This window comes from Motacilla alba, chromosome 8 (genome assembly GCF_015832195.1).
Source record: "Motacilla alba alba isolate MOTALB_02 chromosome 8, Motacilla_alba_V1.0_pri, whole genome shotgun sequence".
NCBI classification, from domain to species: domain Eukaryota; kingdom Metazoa; phylum Chordata; class Aves; order Passeriformes; family Motacillidae; genus Motacilla; species Motacilla alba.
Window position 1 is genome coordinate 23,414,507 of NC_052023.1, and position 21,890 is coordinate 23,436,396.

Sequence of the window (21,890 nt, forward strand, 5' to 3'; positions counted from 1 at the left end):
AGCGAGGCAGCGGTGACTGTGCTGCACTGCGGCCCTTCTGGGGGTGCCAGGGGAACCCTCAGCACAGATACTGTCACCACGGCTCTGTGGGGAGGCAGAAAGAGGAATCACCCCACTGAGGTGTAATAACAGCCACAAGTAAAAAACATCTCCCAGCAGCAGGATAATTTCCAGGCGTGCTGACCAGGATGTGCTGTGCAAACCTTGTGAACAGTCTGGCTCAGGCTCTTAATGCAAGGACTTCTGTAGGATACGTGTGTTTACTTTGAAACAACAATGTGCATTTTTTCCCAGAACAGACTGTATTTTTTCTAGTTCTTTCAGCCACAGGCTGCATTCAGGCTTTCTCGGGATATAACCAAGTTTACAAGGCCTTTCCTTGACTCCCCTATCAATTTTTTCTCAAGGAGTAGTTTCCTGTTTACTGAGAAGGCTTCTGGAGGCACTTTCTCCTGCAAAAGCAGTTTTATAGATTCACAGAATGCCTTGGTTTGGAAGAGACCTTTTAAGGGTCATCAAGTCTAACTTCCTGCCGTGGGCAGAGACATTTTGGCTTCACGGGATTTCTAGTTTTCACACAATCTTCACATAATTCCTCAACCTGAAAAGTTGTGGGGAGATCTTAGGATAGCTAAAAACCATAATGCAGTCTATGGCCAGGTCTGGCAGAGCTGATGCCTCTAAGCAACAGAGAGATCTGGGTTATGGTAGGGAAATAATCAAAAGTTCATAAAAAATTACAGTAGCTGAGGTGGGTCCCCTCAGATCTGCTTAGGATTATGTCCTTGGATGCCACAAACCATCCAGGTTTGGCAAAGCTTAGCTGGGAACCCACATCCAGTTTTCTCTCATTTCTCAAGAAACTTTTTTTTTTCCCTATGAAAAACATTTAAATGAAAAAAAGGACCTGGTGGTGGTGTTAGACAGCTGGCTGAACGTGAGACAGTGTGTGCCTAGGTGGGCAAGAAGGCCAGTGGCACCTGGAATCAGAAACAGCGAGACCAGCAGAACCAGGGGAGTGATTCCTGCCCTACACCCGGCACTGGTTGAGGTACCTTGAGAGCTGTGTCCACTTTTGGGTCCCTCAATTCAGGAAGGACATTGAGGGGCTGGAGCATGTCCAGGGAAGGGAACGGAGCTGGGGAAGGGTCTGGAGCACCAGGAGAGGCTGAGGGAGCTGGGGAAGGGGCTCAGCCTGGAGAGAAGGAGGCTCAGGGGGGACCTTGTGGCTCTGCACAGCTCCTGACAGGAGGGGAAAGCTTAGGGGGTTGGTGTCTTATCCCAGTAAACAAGTGACAGGACAAGAGGACATAGTCCTAAGCCGAGCAGGGGAGGTTCAGGTTGAACATTGGGAAGAATTTCTTCACGGCAAGGGTGATTAGACAGTGGAAGGGGCTGCTGAGTCCCCATCCCTGGAGGTGTCCAGGGAACGACTGGACGGGGCACTCAGGGCTCTGGTCTGGTTGACAAGGCAGGGATGGATGAAAGGTGGCACTCGATCATCCTGGAGCTCTTGAACAACCTGAGCGATTCAGTGACTGTGTAAAAGGCGCAGCTTTGCGGGGTGTGCCGGTGCGGAGGCGCTGACAGGCCCGTTGCTCTGCCGTGGTCACTCACTCCGCGCCGCAGTGAGGGCAAGGAACCTCGCCGCGCCGTGGGAGCGGGCCCACAGCCGCCATCGCCGCTTTAAGCCGGCGCATTCCGCGAGGCGGGGGCAGCTCCAGCCCTGCTACGCTGCGGGACTCCGCTCCCGGCCTGCTCCGCGCCCGCCCCGCCTCGCCTCGCCTCGCCCCGCCGGGCCTCGCCCGTCTCAGCCCGCGGCCGGCGCGGAGCGGTGGCACCCGGCGAGCGAGCGACCCCCGTCCGTGCCCCCGCCGGCTGCCGCAGCCCCGCCATGGCGGGCGGCGGCGAGCGCTGGGCGCTGTGGCTGTGGGTGCTGTGGCTGTGGGCGCCCGCGCGGTGCGGCGCTGCCATGGACGAGTGCGCGGAGGAGCGGAGCGGGCGGGCGCAGCGCTGCATGCCCGAGTTCGTGAACGCGGCGTTCAACGCTACGGTGCTGGCCACGCACACGTGCGGGACGCCGGCCGAGGAGTACTGCGTGCAGACCGGGGTCACCGGCGTCACCCAGTCCTGCCACCTCTGCGACGCCGCCCAGCCGCACCTGAGCCATGGCGCCGCCTTCCTCACCGACTACAACAGTCCGGCCGACGCGACCTGGTGGCAGAGCCGCACCATGCTGGCCGGCGTGCAGCACCCCACCGCCGTCAACCTCACCCTGCACCTGGGTAAGGACGGGGAGCGGGCGAGGGCGCCGGGGCAGGGTTAGCCTGGGCACCAGAGCAGGCTGGCGGTGAGCTGCCGCAGGGCAGCTCTGCGAAGGAGAGCTGGGAGTCCTGGTGGACAACGAGCTGTCCCTGTGTGTAGCGGTGTCCTCGGGTGTGCTAGGACCGATATAGTCAGCTCTTCCAGGGCGGATCCTGCCCCTGTCCTCAGGCCTCGTGAGGCGTATCTGGAATGCTGTGTCCTGGTCTGGGCTCCTTAGGACCTGGAGCTGGTCTAGCAGAGGTTGTGGAGATGATGGAGAGGTCTGAGCATCTCTCTCACGTGGTGGGAGTGTTCAGCTTAGAGAGGAGATGGCTGAGAGGAGCCCTGTCTGTCCCTGTCTGCAGGGAGGGCTCGGAGGCTGGACACAGCATACTGCTCCCTGGGACCCAGCAATGGGACAAGAGACCCTGGGCAGAAATGGATGCCCAAGAAGTTCCACCTGAACATGATGAAGAACTTTTTTACTGTGCAGTGACCAAGCACTGGAACAGAGACCAGAAAGGGTGTGGAGTCCCTCACTTGGAGGTATTCCAGACCTGTTGGGACACAGTCCTGTGCCATGTGCTCTGGAATGACCCTGCTTGAGCAGAGAGGTGGGACCCGATGACTCACTGTGGTCCCTTCCAACCTGCCCCAGTCTGTGATCCTGGGCTGAAAGGCCACCTGCACAGCGGGCATTGCTGGGGCCATGCCTGGGTGAGTGCCAGTAACAGGCCCTGGGTGGTCCAGTGTTCAGGGGGTGTCATTGAGTCCCCGCTCTTCAGGTCCTCAGCCATGTTCACCAGGTCTAAATCAATGCTGCCTGCATCCCATGGTTGTGTTGGGATGTCCTCAGCCAGAGATCTGGCTCTGTGCTGGTTCTTCACCCCTCAGCTGATAGCTTACTCACATCTGCTCAACAGTGCTTGGTAAATTTGATTTTCAGCATTGTCCAGTGAATATTGCAGGGGTTGCTCCACTGCAGTCTGTATTGGAGGTGCTTTTGGTTTGTGAGAGGAGAGGCTGCGCTGGAAGTGGAGCAGGTTGCAGTGATCAGGTCTCACCCCATGCACCAGGGATCATGAAGTCATTTAGGTTGGAAAAATAGTAGAAAGAAATTGTTCCCTATGAGGGTGGTGAGGTACTGACACAGAGAAGCTGTGGATGCCACATCCCTGGAAGTATCCTTGGACAGGTCTTGGAGCAACATGGTCTAGTGCAAGGTGTCCCTGCCCATGGCAAGGAGTGGAATGAGAGGAGCCTCAAGTCCCAACTCAAGCCATTCTATGATGCTGTGAAAAGACCTTTAGGATCGAGTCCAACTGGTAACCCAATGCAGCCAAGCTCAGGATTGGATCATGGAGTTTTCCAGACAACAGGCTTTGGATGCAGGTTGGAGATGTTGGTTTGCAAAGTGGCAGGCACATCTGCTGTGTATCCTCTTACCCCCCGGGGCAGCATTGTCCTTTAATTGCTGGGTGGGTTAGGCCTGTCAACAGCCGGCATTGCTGCTGAACTGTAACAGCCAGTCAAAAAAAGAAGGTGAATTTTCTGATTGGTTGTCAGTTCCAGAGGTTTCTTTGGGATAAAGTATTTTAGCCTTCACTTTGGTTTGCAGGCAAGCTTTTCTTTTCTGTTCATTCAGTTATTCAAGCTGTCATGACATGGAGGAAGAGTAATCATTTAAGAACTGGAAGACAAGACAGCCAAGAGAAAGTTGAAACCACAACTTATATCCTCATGTCATTAAATCTAGTCAGTATTAAAGAAAGCCCCACTGCAGCCATTCACAGCTTCTAATGATGAGCAGCTGTTGAGCATTAAGTTTAGTATCAATAACAGTCTGATTCAGGGGAAAAATGGTGTTAGGGCTTGGAGAGCTGGATCTTGTGAGAGCTGACACCTGCATTGGTGAGATGTAGTTGATGGCACCGAGTCTTGTACCGGGGTCACCTGATGAGCACATCCATGTGCCCCAGAAGTGTTTCCTTGTGTTTGGAGTTTCAACATAAATATACCACGTAAACATATCTAACAGTTCCTCTTTATTTTCTTTTCTTTGTACATCAGGATTTTTTTTTTCAAAAGTCCTGGAAAGCAAAGATTTTATTTCAGCTTCTTAATAACAGTCATTGTAATTCTCATTATCAAGGCAAGACTTACAAACCCATGTGTATTACTGCTGCCCTTGGTTTTCTGTAATGGGTGTTCTTTGAAAAACAGTACTGGGGGCAGTGTGCTGTGTCCTGGGCTTTGAAGAAATGCACACACATTTTGCTGAAAATGTCTGCATCTTCAAAATACTGTAGCACTGCAGCTCTTTCACTCGTATTCCAGGTTTGTTTGCAGGCTCTTGGAGCTTTGGGAATTTGCTTTGCCATGTATTTTGAGTTGAGTACAACTTTAAAGCAGAAGCTGCCTGAACAACTTAGATATATTTGAGTGGGTTTTTTGGTCTAGTTAGGTTTTTGGGTGGGATATTTTTAGTATAAAGCCTTTTAAGAATCAGAAGCTTGTTGTGGGCATGGTGGTGGTGAAGTTGGTTTTAAGATGACAACAGCAAAGCATTTATCTCTCTGCACGTGTGCTATGTGATTCTCTGCATTGCTGAGTTCCGTGGCAGGTTGAAGAGCTGTTGAGTACTGACAGTGCCTTTTTAGCCTGAAATGCCCCAAACTTCTCTCTGCAGCATTGCTCCTCCCTACTTTTGTGAGGTCTTAAAACCATCTTTGTTTGAGTGAGCTGCTGGGTGCTGCTTTTGCGTTCTGTGTGCCCGCAGGCACTATGGTCTGTGGGACACCTAATTATGGACATTACTAAGAGAAAGAGGCAAAGAGCTTGACAAGTATTTATGCGCTCGATAGGATATAAAGGCATTCTGGGGCACAAAGCCCTTTCATGCAGTTAGTTCTGCCTGGTCTTTGAGGATTAAGCTCTGTGCTCGAACCCGTATCCGTATTTGATGCTGCAATTGCCTTAATTTCTGAAAGTGTTGTCGTCCTGAAGGGTTAATGCTGTTTTGCACCTGGTCAGGACCAGCTGCACTGACTGTAGGTTTCATGTACATGCTGCCCTGTGCTGAGTTTTTTGGCAGTTTGAAATGTCTTGATTAACATCCAGCGATGTTCAGTCCATGTAGAACAGCATTAACATTTCAGAGGGGCCTGCAAGAGGTCAGTAAGAGCTGCAGGTCTGTTGCCAACATGTGAATGTGGATTTCTTTGAATCTCCTTACAATGTGCAGTTCAAAACAAGTTTAAAAACCTTTCGTTTTGGGACTATGTGCCAGCACGAAGCCTGATACAGAAAAATACAGCACAGATCGCTACTACTGAGTTAAAGGCTCAGATCCCAGGAGTGTTTGGAGATGACATCTGTGTCCAGAAGTTAGGGTGCTCCCTGCGGAGAGGGGAATTGGGATAATTACCACTCCCTGCACCAGGAGCATCTGGAGTTATAAAGGCTATTTCTCTTTGTATGAGAGGGTATTAAGACCCCCTAAGTAAGGGTAAGTAAGAGGCCTGGAGACATGAATTTGCAGCTGTAAGTCAGGAGAAGGAGGAGCTGAACCTCCTTCAGTTCATAGGGTGGTGTCTGGATAATTAGGTTAGTGAATGAGAGGAGGGGGAGAGCATTGCTGTGTCCTTTCTCCTGCATTTCTTAAAAGTATCCCTTGGCTTCCCCATTTTCCATTTCCTCAGAATTTATTACTTATTTACACTTGACCCAGCCGGTCTTTTTTTTTCTTACTGCTCTCCTACTATGTTCCCATATATTCCCAAAAAAAGGAACTTTGAGGCAGTGGTGCCAGCTTTCAAATAGAATATGGAAGCCAAGGCCTTACAGTGCGTTGTCTGCTTTGTTTTTGAAGCCAGGGTGTCGTGTTATTTTTACTGTCTGTGCTGTTTTCTTGTCCTGGGAGCACTGGGATGGCTCTGGCATCTCCCCAGTGCTTTGTGTGCATACGCTTGAGCTCAGCATTGCTGCAGACCCCTGACACACAGAAACAACGCCGTGTGTTGAAGATGCTCCCTTGAACACTGGAAGAAGGGGAAAAGAGACTGCATGGAGGTACATGGAGTATTTTTGATACTTGGTGCTCTTGCTGGGGCAAAGGTTTGCATTTTTTCAGATGTTGTATCATTTTTTCAGAGCAGATTCTCACTCTTTCCTTCTGCAGCTCTATTTTCTGTGTGCTTTCTGTTGTTTCTATACTTCTTTAAATCCACTTTTACGTGTGCCTTTGTGTTCCCTTCCCAACCAGCTCTGCTAGAGCCACCTCTCATTTTTCCCCACCACTTTTACTTTTTGGCCAGATCTGCTTGATTTTGGCTACTATGATTTTTGACTGTCCCAGGGTTTTGTTCCTCGGACAAAGAGGAATTCTCCTCAGCATGCTGGTGGCTGTTCCATGGTGGGGTGACTCCATCTCCACTGAGGGCAGCTGTGCTTTTATCAGCTGTGAGCTCGGAGCAGTCCGGTTCCTCGGGCAGGTGACTGTCCTCTGCATCTCAGCAGGGATGGTGTCCAGATGTGCCTGACTGATGATGCCGGTGGCCTCAGCTAGGAATTCAGGACTATCTGGAAGGCAGAAAAGATCAATTCCTTCCTCTTTTGTCATTGCCTCAGAAGAGAAGACAGTATTTGGTGCTGGAAGCAGCCCTCTGGTAGGCTGCCTTTGAAGAAGAGAGATGAAATTGCTGGTTGCCTTGGATAAAAACATGTCGGCTCCTGAAATCCTTACTAGAGACTAGCCTGGAAACTCATGTCACCAAGCTGGATGGTGTCTTGTATGCGTAAAGTAAAGAGAAACTTGTGAAAGCTGTTGGTTGCTAAAGGAATGAATTACCCGTCTCCTTCGCCTCCCCCTTTCCTGCCCGCTCAGTCCTTTATTTGGCTGGGAGGCAGCGATGATGCTTGGTTATATATACTTTGCCGGCAAAGCATGGTTTGAGGCATGACTGCCATTTGAAGGCATTTACAAGGAAACCCAGGCGAGTTGCCAGTTCTTGTGCTCAGCCCTGGCTTGATTTGCCCGTTGTTTTTAGCAGACCAGAGTTTTTTTTTGAGTACAGAAAACTAGTGGGTTTTTTTTTTTCCAGAAGGGAGAGCTATAAAGTGTGACTTCAATCAAGTAGATAGTTTATAGCACTGGGATGCAGTTGCTCTGTTTTATTCAGTGCAGCGATGCCCTCAGTTTGCCAGTTATCCCATTAAAACTTTATGAGGCTGTGGTTTGCTGCTTTCCTTAGGGAACCACCGTGGTAAAACCAAGTGCAAGCAAGCAGGGTGCACGCACGTGAAGCTTTGCCTAGCGTAGCTGCAATTTAAAAACTCAGCGGTAATTAAGGCATTGGGAGGGCATTTCCAGCTCCAAGGCCGGTGTTCAGGGTGTGTCGGGAGCCTGGGCTTTGCCGTGGTATTTGTGGAGCCCTCGGGGAGACACTATTTTAGTTGGTCTCGCAAGGGCTTGATTTACATTTTGCAGGTTTCAACAGGAGTACTGAAGAGATCGGGGCTTTTAGTGGCCAGCAGTTATTCAGTGCAGTTATATAAAGGTATCACTTCCTGCGTACACTTCAAATTCCCCAGGTTTTTCTCCTGCTCTGTCTCGGGATGCTGATGCTGCTGCATGATGCCTTTGGGAATACTATACATGGCAGAACACTTACTTTTTGGTGGTGGAGAGAGCTGGAACTGTGTGGTATTTTGCTGCAAAACCAGCTGCTATTTGTGGGTGCTTGCCCTGAGTTGGTAGAAGAAATAGTCGCAGGTTTCAAGCACTCAGACAGTTCCTTTTGTAGGTTTAAACCTTTGCTGCTCAGAATTGTTGCCGTGCTGAAAAGCTTCTGGCTTATTAGGTACCGCTTCTCTTGTAGCCTGAGGCTTTGGGAGGCTCTTGTGGCCTCTCTGAGTCTGCGAGTGAAAATCCCAGGCTGCCGCTTCCCACAGAAATGAAAAATGGGATTGCTCTGCAAACAACACTTAGAGAAGAGAATTTCCAGTGTAGATGGATGGGACAGGAAACTTGGACCTTGGGTTCACTATAAGAAGAAGGGCTGTGAGCGTTATGCTTACCGCCTTTGTCTGGCTAAGACCTCCTGCTTGTGTCCTGCGGCCCTAATTCAATGCTTACCACTGCTGGTGAGGCCATGCTGAGTGATTTACCCTCTGGCTGCATGCTCTTCCCGTGGGTTAACTGGGGTGTGGGATCTGGCATGTTAAACATCACATCTAAAGTCACCATCTCTGGTCTGCAATAACCTTTGGAAGCTCACCCTGGGCTGCTGCGCCCCATGGAAGCTATGGCATTCTAGCCCGCCATTACACATCTCTTAACCATGACATCTTGCTTATTGGTGGCTACCACGGTGTGTTTTGATCAGAAAATAACATGAGTTTCATAGTTTTCCAATAATTTGCACAAATCTTGCTGGGTCTGCTGTCCCACCACACAGAAAGGAATATGTTTCCCACCCCAGATACGGCATAGTCCTGTGTGCCTCAAATCAAGCTTTACAGACTTTAGGTCAGGGATGAATGTGGCTGCTTGTGCTGAGAGGACATCACTAGCTGTGTTCAAAACTCTTCGTTAAATTAGGATAATCTCTTAGCCATTTCCAGAGGGTGCACTGGGGATTGCTCCCACAGCACTCCATGGGTAAGGTTGGGTTTTAAGCCCTGTGCTGCTGATGTTGGTTGTCGCATCAGCATTGACGAGAGCTTCACGACAGCTGCTAACAAACCATGAGATCAGAGAGCTGCTGCTAGTAGGCATGTGCAGGTGTCAAACAGGACCAGGAATACTGAGAGGAGAAGCTGCCTTTTGTAGCTTGCCAGACCAAAAGTGCGAGCTGCTGGTAGCCTTGCTGGGCTTTTAGGTAAAACATCATTTCTATGAATTATTCTCATGTAGAAGCTTGGAAAATGGTGAAAACTCATCAGCTGTAACAGGATCTGAAATAAGGTAATTTTATTTAAATTTAAAGAAAGCCTCAGTCTTTTTTTCTACCAGCCCAGACTTATTTGAGAGGTCTTTCACAAAAAAAAAAAAAAACAACCCAAATTCCCACCACCCCCCTCATATATTATTCAGTGGTCTTCAGCATTCTGTTTGAAACTGGGTGGCAAAGCACTTTTTGTTTCCATGCTTCTACTTGTTTTAGATATTCCAGTGTGATAGTCATCAAAGAGCTGTTTCCAGTGGTAATCATGCCTGCAGTTCTGACACAACACAGCTGTGTTCAGCAGTGGAGAATTTCAAAATTTCCTTGTCTAGAAATATTATCCAAAAACCATCCAAAAACTTTTATTTGCCTTTTTTTTCCTTTTTTTTCTCTCCTTTGGCAGGTAAACTAGTACCATCTTGTACATGGAGGTAGATTTCCAGGGAGCTTGAGACCTTATTTCTACAGTTATTTGGGGGTTTGGTGTTTTTGTGGGGGGAAGGGGAATACTTTTAAGATGTTTGTAGAGATGATCTGTTGAGAACTTGAAAAGACCCAGGATTTGTGGGTTCTTGGCTCAGCTTTCTGCAGTGTTCTCATTTCTGCTACAGACTTTGGTGTGCTTGGAGAGCTGTTTTACACAAAGCTGACTTGGCTTTGTGTAAAACACAGGACTTGGGTCCTGTGTTTTACAGGAGAACAAGGTAAATGGCTGTTTCATCCTCGGGGGCTTGAGATGCTCCTGTGAGAAGGCCAAGGTGCAGAACCAGGGTTCAGTGTCTTCAGGAGTGGCGCCTAGCCTGAAGTGCCAAGCAGGCAGACCTGACCCTTCCTTTGCTATTAACCCTCTCTAATGGAAAGATCACCTCTTAAAAAAAATCCTAAACCTCCTTAAACCTATCAAATATTAAAACCTGCTTGATAACAGAGATTGTTCAGCACATGTGTGTTCAAGTGGGCAGTGGCTGGCTGAACATGGTAGCCCTTGGTTTCCCAGTGAGTTGCCTGAAATGCTCATTCCTTTTGGTGGTCCAAGGCTGAGGGAGCGCTGGGGAGTTTGGGTTTGGCACCAGCCCAGTTCTAAGCACTCTGCTTTCTTCTTACAAGTTTTTTTTTTTTTTTCAAAGTCTGCTTTATAGCTCAACCTACTTGGCATCAAAAAAGACCTTGTTCCTAGCACAGTGAGCAGCTGCTTGTGCAGCGAGTTGCACTTGGTCCAGTTTGGTTTATTTTTGTGTGGGGAAAATATCAGGGCTGCTCAACAGGTTGTTTTTTAATTTTTTGAAAACTTTTCCTTTCCCTGTATACTTTGTTTCAGGAAGGTGAATCTTTCTTATCTTTGGATTAAAAGATAATGTGTCTCAGAGTCTTTTTAAGGAAATGGTTGCATTGAACCTCTTCAAGAGGGATAAAGGGACTGTTTTGTTGGTGCCTTCTTATACTCCACAACCTTGTAAATATGGTATAAGTCATGTACTCTGAAAGGCTCAGGTTTTTTTTGGTGTATCTCTTATTGAGATTAGTGGAATCAAAAATCAGTCCCTTGTGGAAAAAGTGCCATCAAATGCTTCTTGATCTCAGTTTTGTGTGGGACTGTTCGACTGAGAGAAAAGAAAATGTTCTTGTCCTGGGTCAGCTCTGATTATGATGATTATTTATAGTCCTTTCATCCGTGGTCCTTTGCATACTCCCATCTGGTGGGACATTGCAGTGGGATTTTCTTCCCAGCAGCTTGCAGGACTGGTCCCTGGGGAGCAGCCCTGGTCAGGCTGCCCTTGCTTCTCAGCTTCTGAAAAAACATGGGTTATTTGTGAGGATCCAGCATGTCTCCCTCTGTCCTGCTCCTGGCTGTGGCTGTCAAGGTGCTGGGCTTGGCTCACAACCTCCTTTAATGTGTGACAGCAGCTGATGCTTCCCTTCCAGCTGCTGCTTCCTCTGCTTTTGCTGGCTGCCTTCCCTGGTCTCATGGCTCCAGCTATCCTTGCTGCAGTTACATAGGACAGGGGATTTCTCAACACTGAATCTACTTGATGGACTTGTTAAGAAGCTGTTGATGAAGTCTGTGGTTGCTCAAAGCTTGTAGATCTGTTTACTGTCCTGTTTCTCCCTTTTTTCTCCTTCCTGAAGCTCCTTGCAGTTTTCCTGGGTTTCCCCTCCTTCCCACTCCTGTTTTCCTGGTGCTGAGATGTCCCTGGGCTGTGCAGATTGGGAGGTAACCCCCTTCCTGGGATCCCCTTCTGAGTTTTTTAGCTGAGATCTCTCACAGTTCTAGTCCTGGCAGCAGCCTTGGCCTGCCTGGAGCATTGCTGCTGCCCTTGTACACTGACTGCTTTATGCATGTGTACAGACAAGGTGCTGGTGGTTTCATTTTGGTTGGTCTGAGAAATACAGTGCGAGTTTCAAATCAATAAATGCTCAATGTTCCATGGTTTCTCATCTTGCATATGTTAGGGACTGGGCAGGGATGGGAGCCCCTCATCAAAGGGCTGTTAAAAATTTTCCTCAATTTTTTTTGAGGAATGAAGCCAATTTTTTTGGTCATAAAACCAAATGTTTGTCTCTGTTGCTTCCCAGCAGGGTTGTGAAGAAGTTACTAAAAGCTTGGAGTCAAGAGAGTTGGGGCTGCAGGGATGGGGCAGCTGCTGCAGAGCGGGTGCCACTGCCAGAGCGAAATGTGAACTCTAAATAAAGTGACAACCCACTCTCATTGTGCAATGTCTGCTTAATGAAATCTAGTTTTTGCCCTGCTTGTCCTCCCTGCCTTGTTCTCCTGGAGCTGGGAGGGTTGCTGGGCACTGGGATGGCTCTTTTGTGCCCTCCATCCGTGCTCTGCACCGTGAGTTTACTGATCAAATTACGGGCATTACACGAGTCACTGCCCTTGTGCTTTCTAAGCAGAGTGACTCTGCACACACCCCTGTGTGCTGCCTCTTTCTCACACCCTCCCTCCCAATGTGGGCCAGCCCACATTGCAGGGGGGTGAGCAGGGACAGTCCTGGGGCAGCTAAACCTTGTTTCCTTATGGAGAAAAGTACAGATTGTTTTGGAAGTAATGATACAGAGATGAGCTTTTCCAAAAGCTCTGTAGCACTTTTCAGGAAGTAAAGGCCTTTTTACTATTAGCAACTTAAGATGTATTTTCTCTGCCACATATTTCCTTGTAGCCCTGTTTTCCTATGCTTCAGTTCCTTGTGAGATGTAGGAGCTGTGTCAGGAGAAGCCCACAACTTTTTTGGGAGATTCTGGAAAGGCTGTGAATCATGAACTTGGGGCACTCCTTTGCACCCCTCATTGGTTCTCTCTGGCAGACTACCACCAGTTTTTGAGTATGGAGCACACCGTTTCATAAAAAATGATCCAAGAGACACTCCTAGAAGATCTTTAATTTGATATCCAGTGAGACTTTTGGAACTCTCTAGGAAAATGCATTTTTCTGTGGCTCTGAAAGTACAAGGGTAGCCCTGGGAAACAATATCATAAGATTCCCAAAGCCAGGTTTGTTGTCTTTCTGTGCTTTGATTTTCTTCAAGTTCAAGCAACAACATGGCAGTAACATGGTTTTTTGATGGTAAGTCATGTTTGGCTCATAATTCATAACCCTGTGGTGTTGAAAATTGCTTGGAACAGCTATGGTGCAGCTGTGGCATTCACAGCTCATGAACACCACAGTCACCAGCTGGGTACAGGCCTTGTAAAACCTCTTGTGTCAGGGAAGGCACTGGGCTAGTTTTGTGGTGCATTTCAAGCAGTTGGTTCTGTTTTCATTGTAGTTACTCAGCAAATTAATGGTTAATTTGTCAAGGATTTGGATATGCAGTTAGAGGAGTGCTGTGGTCTGACACTGATCTCTGCCTGGACAGTGACGCTAACTATTGTGTGGAAAAGGTTAAAAATGTTCGTAGGAATCTCAGTTCTTCCTGTTGTGAAACCTTGTACTGAGTATGTCTCCTCGTTAATTTGTCTGTGAATTTATCACCTTCTTCATGTCAGCCATTCAGTCTGTTTTGTAACTCCAGGGCTGTGGTATGTTCTTTTGTGAACTGCGTGTTAGAACATTAACATGCTGCTCTGGTGGGTGGGAGGGACCCTGTCTTCCAGCCTTTCTGTCCTACAAATCCTGATTTTCTTTCTTGCTATTACCCAGAAAAAGTCAAAGTTGACTTGAAAGCAGTGGGAGGGAATGAAGTGTTTTGAAAGGATGATGCCATCGATGGGAGCAGTGTTGAATGCTGGGGTGCAGAGATGGGCTGTGGGAAGAGAGGTGGTTCAGCCAGAGGGACAGAATTTGGAGTTGTTAATCTGCTTCATTAGAGCTGTGTACCGGAAAGTTTGAACTGTGCCTGGCTAAATCGCGTGAGGCTTTGAAACTCACAGCAGTGCTGGCAGCCCGCTGGCGTTTGTCCTTCCTGCAAACAAACACAAAGCTGCTGGGACCAGGCATCCCCGGTGCTCAGCACCCCACTGCGTCCTCTGGGCCCTGCAGAGAGCTGCTCTTGGCTACCGGGAAACTGCAGGAGAGCAGGGGGAAGAGACCTCCAGGAAATGAGGTGGTGTTGTCATTGGACCCGTGGAGGACATGAAAGCATGAAGGGTTTGATTCACATCTCTGCTCTGCGTGTGTGATTTGCATCACAGGGTGAAATCTTCTCTGTGGAACCCCTCTGAGGAGTGACATGGGTGCTGGCTCGCTTAAAAAATTTGCTGGTGAGAGTCTGAACTGTTGCTGTGGTTTGACACTGGCCAAAAGCCAGGCACTCATGAAAATCATTCACTTCTTTACCTCTGCTTTAGCTGAGCAGGGAAGGGGGAAAAATCCTGAAAGGCTAAATGGTAAGGATTAGGAGAAAAACACTTCAGGGGCAAAACAGGTTCAAAATTAAACAGTATAAAGAAAATTTATTATTAACAAAATTAAAAATGGGTAATGAGAACTAAAAAAAACCTTTAGAACACCTTTTCCCCCTTCCAGCCCCTCCGTCCTTCCCACCAACAGCTCAGGCGAACAAAACATGGGGTCTTTAGTTGGTTTGTCACTTCTAAAAATCTTTCTTCAGTTCACTTAGGGAGAGGAGTCTCTTTTGCTGCGCTGTGGGGTTCTTCCCACGGGAGGGGAGTTTCCTGTGGACTTCTCCAACATGGTTCTAATGTTCACAAGTAGCAGTCCTGCTGTAACGCGAGTCCCTCCCAGACTCCCTCATGGGCAAAATGGTCTTCCCAAACTACATGGTCCTTTTAGTTCATGGGGTGTAGTCTATTACAGATGGGCTGTTCTAGTTTGGAAGCCAGGGTCCTCCTTCTCTGGAAGCAAGGGCCTTTCTCTCTCTATTTGGGTCTCTAGAGCCTTTCAGCATCCACTTGCTCCAGCATGAGCACTTTTTCTCATGGGCTCCAGGTGGATCTCTGCATCCCCCCATGCACTTCATGAATTACAGGGGGACAGTTGGTTGTATTATAGTCCTCACCACGGCTTCCAGAAGACTCTCAGCTCTGATGATTGGAGCACCTCCTCCCCTTCTTTCCTTCCACTGACCTTAGTGTTGGCCATGTTGCTCTCCTCACGTGTCTTCACCTTTTCCTTTTCTCTGATTCGGAAGAAAGTTGTTGTTCGTAGGTTTGTGTGTTCTCAAGCTCTATCAATTGAAAAGTTCTTACAGGGTTTTGCAGTGCTGAAAGGTTGATCTTGTCTGGGCTCCTTATCGGGGAATTGCTCGCTGTAGTCCCCAGCGAGGGACTGGCACCATTCAGCACCTGTCTTCATGCCACCTCTGCCCTTCTGCTCGCAGCATGGTTGGCTAAAAGCAGCTAAACAGGCAAATTTCACTGCAGACTGTTCTGAGATGGTGGCAGCTGTGTGGTGCCAGCTCTATGGCCCTGGCCACATGGCTACTCCCGGCGCCAGGAGGACCTGGACCCCACCACCCTCGGAAAAAGAATAAAAAAACCTCCCCACCCCTGGGAAAAAGAAGAAAAAAACTGCATCTGTTATTTTTTCTTCTTAAATACATCATCACAGAGGCATTACCAACTTCTCTAATTGGGCCAGCAACATGTCCATCATCAGAGCCTTTAGAGATTCACTCTGCTGGACACAGTAGCAGCTTCTCTCTCAGAAGCCACCTCTATGGCTTCCCTCACCCACAAAAAAAACCAAAAACAAACAAACCCCAGACTGTTTTAAACTAACAGAAATGTGAATGGAGAAATCGAGTGTGTGCTCCTGTAACAGTCTATGGTCCTGCTTTGTTCAGGTACCTGTGCTCAAAGGAAACCTATTTTAAAGCATACAGCTGAAATTATCAACTATTGGTTTTCTCCTGCTGATGTCTTATAGCTGACTTTCAGCAGAGGTAACCCTCCACAAATGGCAATGGATTGCAAAAGGTTTTGGCTGGATAGTAGGCATGGAGCCTGTTAAGGGTGTTGTGTGTTCCTTACCAAGTTACATGATGTTTGGCTACCCTTGGGAAAGAAGTGGCAATTGCTTCAGTGGTACTACAGGGTGTCTTGTCACATGTAAAATAAGAATAGCCTCAAAAACAAATAAGAAAAAATCCATGGTGGCTTTCCACATGTCCTGCTTCCTGAGGCAGATGCTGAAGCCACTTCCTTACTCTTGCATCTGCTTGCAGAGAAGAAAGAGCCTTTAGGCCAAGTGACCGTGATTTGCAGAGTGGAACATCATATGCTTTTTATCATAGCAGTAATGATTAATTAATTAAGTTCTAGTAGCAGAAGTTTGCTTTGAAGTGTAAACAAGCATTAGTAGTTAAAAGAGTGTGTAACTCCTGGGTCTGTGTGCTTTCTTTGAATCCTTTAGAAAGGCATGTTTAAAGATTCCGAAGGGGAAGATTCATGTCCTTATTGGAGAAGATTACTGGTCATTCTGAATCAGTAATTAAAAAAGGATTAATAAATAATTGATAAGGATTTCTTGAAGCATCTTCATTTATTGTGCCTAAAGAACACATGCCACTGTTTTTTTAAAGTATGTTACCAAGGTAAAACAATCAAATCATCATTTATCCTCCTCCTTTCAGTACTTAATGGGAACTAATAAGAAAGGTGGGGACCGACCTTTTAAGAGTGATAGGACAAGGGGTGATGTTTTTAAACTAAAGCAGGATTGGTTCATTTAGATATAAGGAAGAAATGAGGGTGGTAAAACAGTGGAACAGGTTACCCAGAGAGGTGGTGGATGGAAACATTCAAGGCCGGGTTGGATGGGGATCTGAGCCACCTGCTCTAGTTGCAGATGTTGGACTGGGTGGCCTTTAAAGATCTCTTCCTACCCAAACCATTCTATAATTCTCCAGAATGAAGTATAAGCCATAAGGATGAGCTGGTGGGGGCTTGGGCTTTCTGCCAGGAGCTGCTCCAAGACTGGCCGTGTAACTCTGTACTGTATCACCAGGCCATTTTTGTCCTGCACATCTGCTGCTTCCCCTCTGTCTTCTTCCACCACCCAAGGCTTTCATGCTGACAGTCATGCTTTGTGTTCAGTTGCTGTGACAACAGAGTTCAAGGCAGAAGCATTTTGTGTGTGTGAATCGTGCAGTGCCCTTGCAGAATAGCTGTCCTGGGGCTCCGTGGAGTGCTAGAAATCTGGGCAGCAAGGAATGAAGGTGTGACTTCACAGCCTCTCAGGGTACACTGGTGTCTCTCAGCCCTGCCCACTTATTGCAGCTGGGGGCAAGGAGCCATGCAGCCCTTGGCTGGTGGGATCAGTTTGCTTGCTTAAGTGCCAGCAGTTAATTTGATGGAAAGATAAGAATTTTGGTGGCCTTGGTGATACTGGGGTGTGCCTGTGGGCAGGTAAGTGCTGACTGAGGGGAAACAGGCACCGGGATGCACAGCCCAGGGACAGGGGATGTACTTAGACTAGTCGCAGACAACTTTGAAAACATCCTAAAACTTTTTTAGAAGAACTCGTGTGATGAGACTTGAGGAAGAAATTCCTCCCTATGATGGTGGTGAAGCCCTGGCACAGGCTGCCCAGAGAAGCTGTGGCTGCTCTATCCCTGGAAGTGTCCAAGGCCAGGTTGGACAAGTCTTGGAGGAACATGGTCTAGTGGAGAGTGTCCTTGCCCATGGCAGGGGGTGGAACGAGCTTTAAGGTCCCTTCCAACTCAAACAATTCTGGGATTCTCTGATTCTAAGACAAACTCAAAAGTGTGGACTTTGGATTATGAGAAGCTACTGTGAGCTTTCAAAACTCAGACTTCTATAAAAAGAATTTGAAATTTCCACTTTTATGTCTTGCACATGGGAGCAGCTCATGAGGTGAAGCAAGAAATGAGGAAAAGGTTGAGATAGATCAGAGAACATTTCTGGGGAGGGCTTTCTTAGAAAAGACATTCATGTCTGTATTTAAGTTGAAAAACTGAATTCCTGTTAAGTTTTACTTGATGCAAAACCTCTTTATTTGGAGATTGAGCTGTCCTAGCTTGTTTTAGCTGACTTTGCATAAGGAATAATAATGAGATATGGTTTTTTTAAATAATAGCCCACTAAGTGGGCCAGGTGATATTTATGCATTTGCTTGACTAACCTAGAAGCAGATTCAAGGGCAGCAGATGGATCTAGACTAAAAAATAACTTGATAGATGGTCCACTTGTTTGTCTTTTTACAGCTTTTCATCACAAAGACCTGTTAAAAAAATAATGTCAAAGTAAAAATTTCCCATAAATGATGCTGAAGATGGAGGTAGTGGATTCCAGTGCAATTAAAATTATAGGTTTATTCATTTTAGAATTAATGACACCACAATAACTTGCTTTTGAGTTGGTGAGTTCGAAGTTCTCATGGTGGTGGATGATAAAGCCCATGAAGGAGTTTTGCACCTCTGATACTCATTGCATATCTAAGAGTTAAACATAAGAAGAGAGGGAGGCTGAAGTGATTGGGTTAATTGCTAGAACGGCTCTTGCTGTTGCGTCACCATTTCTTTCTTTTCATCTCTTAGGAAGCTTTTCAACAAAAGTTGGCATATGTGTCTCCTAGGAGGAGGTTTTCTTGCAAGTCACCTGCCACGTGTACAGAGCTGCTCTTCAGAGACAGCCAGTGAATGGTGATAAATCTTTGCAGTTTATAGTCATAAAAACGGTCATGCCTTCTGGTTTTGGGGACAAAAAAAAGGGTGCTCTTTGATCCTGCAAATGAATTGTATTTATTGGTCCTAGAGAGAGGATTGAGGTTTTTTTGTGCAACTTTCACCTACTTGCTTAATCTTCCGGGTGCCTGGAGGAATGGAAAACAAGTTTAGCATACCTGAGGGCTTTTCTTGCTGAGGTCTCCCTTTAGTTCGTGTCCTGCCCACACAGAGCTAAAGATGAGCAAGAAAACCCCCAGAGCAACGCATTTTTGCATGGGTATGCAGCAGTTCCTGCCCAGTCAACTCCTGCTGGAAAGATCCAGCCCATCTGCTGACCTGGAGCTGCCTCTGATGTGCTGGGAAGAGGTACTGAGATCCCCAGTGGGGTGTTCAGGTTCTGGGGGTGCTTGTGTAGAGGGTGCACCAAGGACATTTTTGGTTTAATCCTGGTTGGAAGCAGAGCATGTGAACAGATGCTCTTCCATCGCATCAGGGAAAGCTCCTTTGCAAGGCCAGGAACAGCATTGTAGTGCAACTTCATCTTTCCCTCTCACTCATATTTGGGAGAAAGATGGTGAAGAGTCAGCTCCCTCCTCCCCAAATAATGCTTGAAAGCTGTCCCCAGTGGGCTTGGTTTCAAAAGAAGTGTGAAGTCACTGGAAGATGTAAGCTGCAGAGTCTTGCTGGGGCTTTTGGAGCACTGAGCCCTTCCTTCCTGCTGGGAGAGACTGAAAAACCTCTGGATCATTTTATTTTTGATGCTAAATGCATCCTTACCTCCAAAGGCAATGAGTTTGTGACTGCTCTGGAGCAGGGTGTCTCCAGCTCCAGCACAAGCTGAATCCTGCCAGCCAGGCAAGCAAGGGCTTGTTAGCTAAAGATAGCGTGCACACATGTCCACAGGCCAGGGGGGTTAGAGAGCTCTGCAAGCACTCTGATTTACACTCATCCTAGACATCCTCAGGAAAATTAAAGGAACCAGATGCATCCAATAAATAATGAGCCATTTAAGGTCAGCTTTATCATTTATAGCACCTCTTCTCAATGGCAGCCATACCAGATGACACCGCATCACATGAGCATATAGGGCACTGACCTTTGCATTAGATTCAGCTCCACCATGTGCCTCAGGAGACCAGGCATCAGTTTTTGGCACCTCTCCTGTCTTTGAGGCCAGTATACGTTTGTAATTCAGTGATCCATGTAAATCATTTGGGCTGCCTACAGTTGTGGCTTGTGCTCATGTTATTTGGGCTGGCCCTGAAGAAAGTTCTGCTCAACTCTCATTTAGTTGTACTTCCTTTAGATTTATTAGATAGCTGTCTTTTGCATGGATGGAAAATGTTAAAAATAGAGCTCTCAAGGCAGGGCTATTGTGTTGGTGCTGACAGGTTCACTGAAAGCTGTGGCATGTCTTATATTTTAAGAAGCACCAGGTTTTGGATGGAGTTGTGCTCGCTGATGTCCTCTTGACCCCATACTAAGGAGCTGTTTTTCTGAGTTAAGAAGAGACGCCTCTTGGATAAATTGGGGTTTAGTGTGCTACTGTTCACTAGGTCGTGTGGTTATTTTTAGTAATTGACTGAGCTTGGGATTTCTGAAGAACTGGGGTTTTTTGCTGTCGATTGCTGTGCAGGCATATATAAGGGAACAAGGCACAAGTGATGATACAGAGTAAATATGACAGTATAGTGATCTGTACCATACAGAAAAATAAGTTTTTGCAATTTCCCTTTCCCCAGTAGTTGTAACTGCTGTAAAAACCAAATTCTTTGTTTTCAGGACCCTTAACTTTACTGAGCTTGCCCCAAACCAAAGCCATGCCTTTCAGATGAGAAGGTAAAGGCAGGCAAGACCTTTATTTGGTGGGATTCTATAACTATGAAACTATGTGTGTCCCCAAACATAAACCTGAACCACAACTATCTCTGGCCATCGTGGTTACAGAGACAAGATTCCAGATGTAAATAGTGCATAGAATGATGGAGAGCGATTTCCTGATTCTCCCATCTCAGGCTGTTTTCTTTACAACAGCTGTCAGCTGTTAATATCTGCATTTTGTCATTGTGGAAATCTCAACAGTGACCACACAGCTTTTATTGCACTGTGTCTGGTGGTGTGAGCACATACACAGGCTTATGTCAGGCCTGCGTGGGCACTTGCCAGGTATTGTCCTGTATCCATCTGTCTGTCTCTTGTGCAGCTGTGAAAGTCACCTGTAACTTGTGTGGAATTGCCGTTCTGTGGGAAACTGGGACATGGAACAAACGTAAGGGAAAGGTAACAAGCTGTGGAGTGGCGCCTTTTTGTTTTTGTTTTTTGTTAGCCTTCCCAAAATGGGAGGAATAAGGGGAGGTTTTCTGAAGTTCAGGTTTTGGCGACATAGCCATGACTCCCTTCTGCTTTCCATTGCACTGCACAGATGTCTTTTTTGCCTCCTCGTCCAATGAGGATTCCCTCTGATTTAGTAGGATCATCTAATCTTGATAAAAAGAACTGCGTTACTTCCTGTTGCTTACTGGTTGTGCCTTTGTTCCAAAAGTGCTAAAGTTTATTGCTTTGTTGGCCGTGGTTGGTGTGTGGCAGTGCTGAGGCTGGAGCTGGTGGGAAGCACTGCTCCCTGACTTCACATGGAGCACAGCTAAATGTGTTCAGAGTGAGTGCATACATGTACTTTCATCTTCAGAAGTTAATTGTAAAATGATTTCAATATACCTGGAGATTTTTAGTTGAAGGGCATTCAACTTTCTTTAAAAAAATAGCGGGGACTACGGGTTTTTTGTGAGAAAATGCTGTTATGCTGGGGCTTTTTTTGGAGTTCAAATGAGTAGCATGCTTCTGTAAGCCTTTTTTTAAAGCTTCTATTTATCCTTGTGGTCGTAAGTTATGAAATAGTCACTGCCATAGGTCATAATATTTCTGTGCTAAATTTGGGAATATGACTGGCAGCTTGCATTTTCCCTGGGAACTTTGTTGTCAGGTTGGTACAGCAAGCTTTAGCTCCTTAGCTGTTGAGGGGAAAGAGGTTCTTCATTCCATTCCTTTTTAATATTTTTCTTTTTTGCTCCCAGTGCATTTCTATTCAGTACCTTTTCCATAGCTGGGGTAGACATTGAGACTCAGAGTGGTAGAGCTGTTGCAGCCCCTTGGTTTTAGTGTTTGTCTTGCCTCTCGTGTCCAAGATTACCTTTCTTCTTTGTGGTTTCTCATTGTATCTTGCCAAACCCCTGTATTTCAGAGCTGCTTCCTGCTTGTGGCTTTGTACCAGCTTGGGAATCTCCACATAATTGTTCTTTGCTTTTAGTGTGTGATAGAAGCAAAACTGTGCGGGAGGTGAAAGTGTAGAAGGCAGTGAAAATCTGTGAAAGAGATCCAGGGGTTTTCCGTGTTTCTTTCCGGCTTTTTGCATATGATTATTTTGCATTTAAAAACCAACAAATAACACTATTTTATTTTTTTCCCCTATGGTATTACAGCTAGTCGAATTTTTATTAAAAGAAATAAAACTAAGAAAGGCAGACCCAGAGATCAGTGGTCTTCACCTGGC

At 46.8% G+C, this 21,890-nt stretch overlaps 1 protein-coding gene across 1 annotated transcript in view; it reads left to right on the plus strand.

The window, feature by feature from the left end:
• Positions 1-1,894: 1,894 nt before the first annotated feature.
• Positions 1,895-21,890, plus strand: part of LAMC1 (laminin subunit gamma 1) — a 67,649-nt gene continuing 47,653 nt past the window's right edge. The window contains exon 1 of the mRNA XM_038143944.1: positions 1,895-2,285. Within this exon, the coding sequence (XP_037999872.1) occupies positions 1,895-2,285 (391 nt within the window). The remainder of the gene's footprint in view (positions 2,286-21,890) is intronic.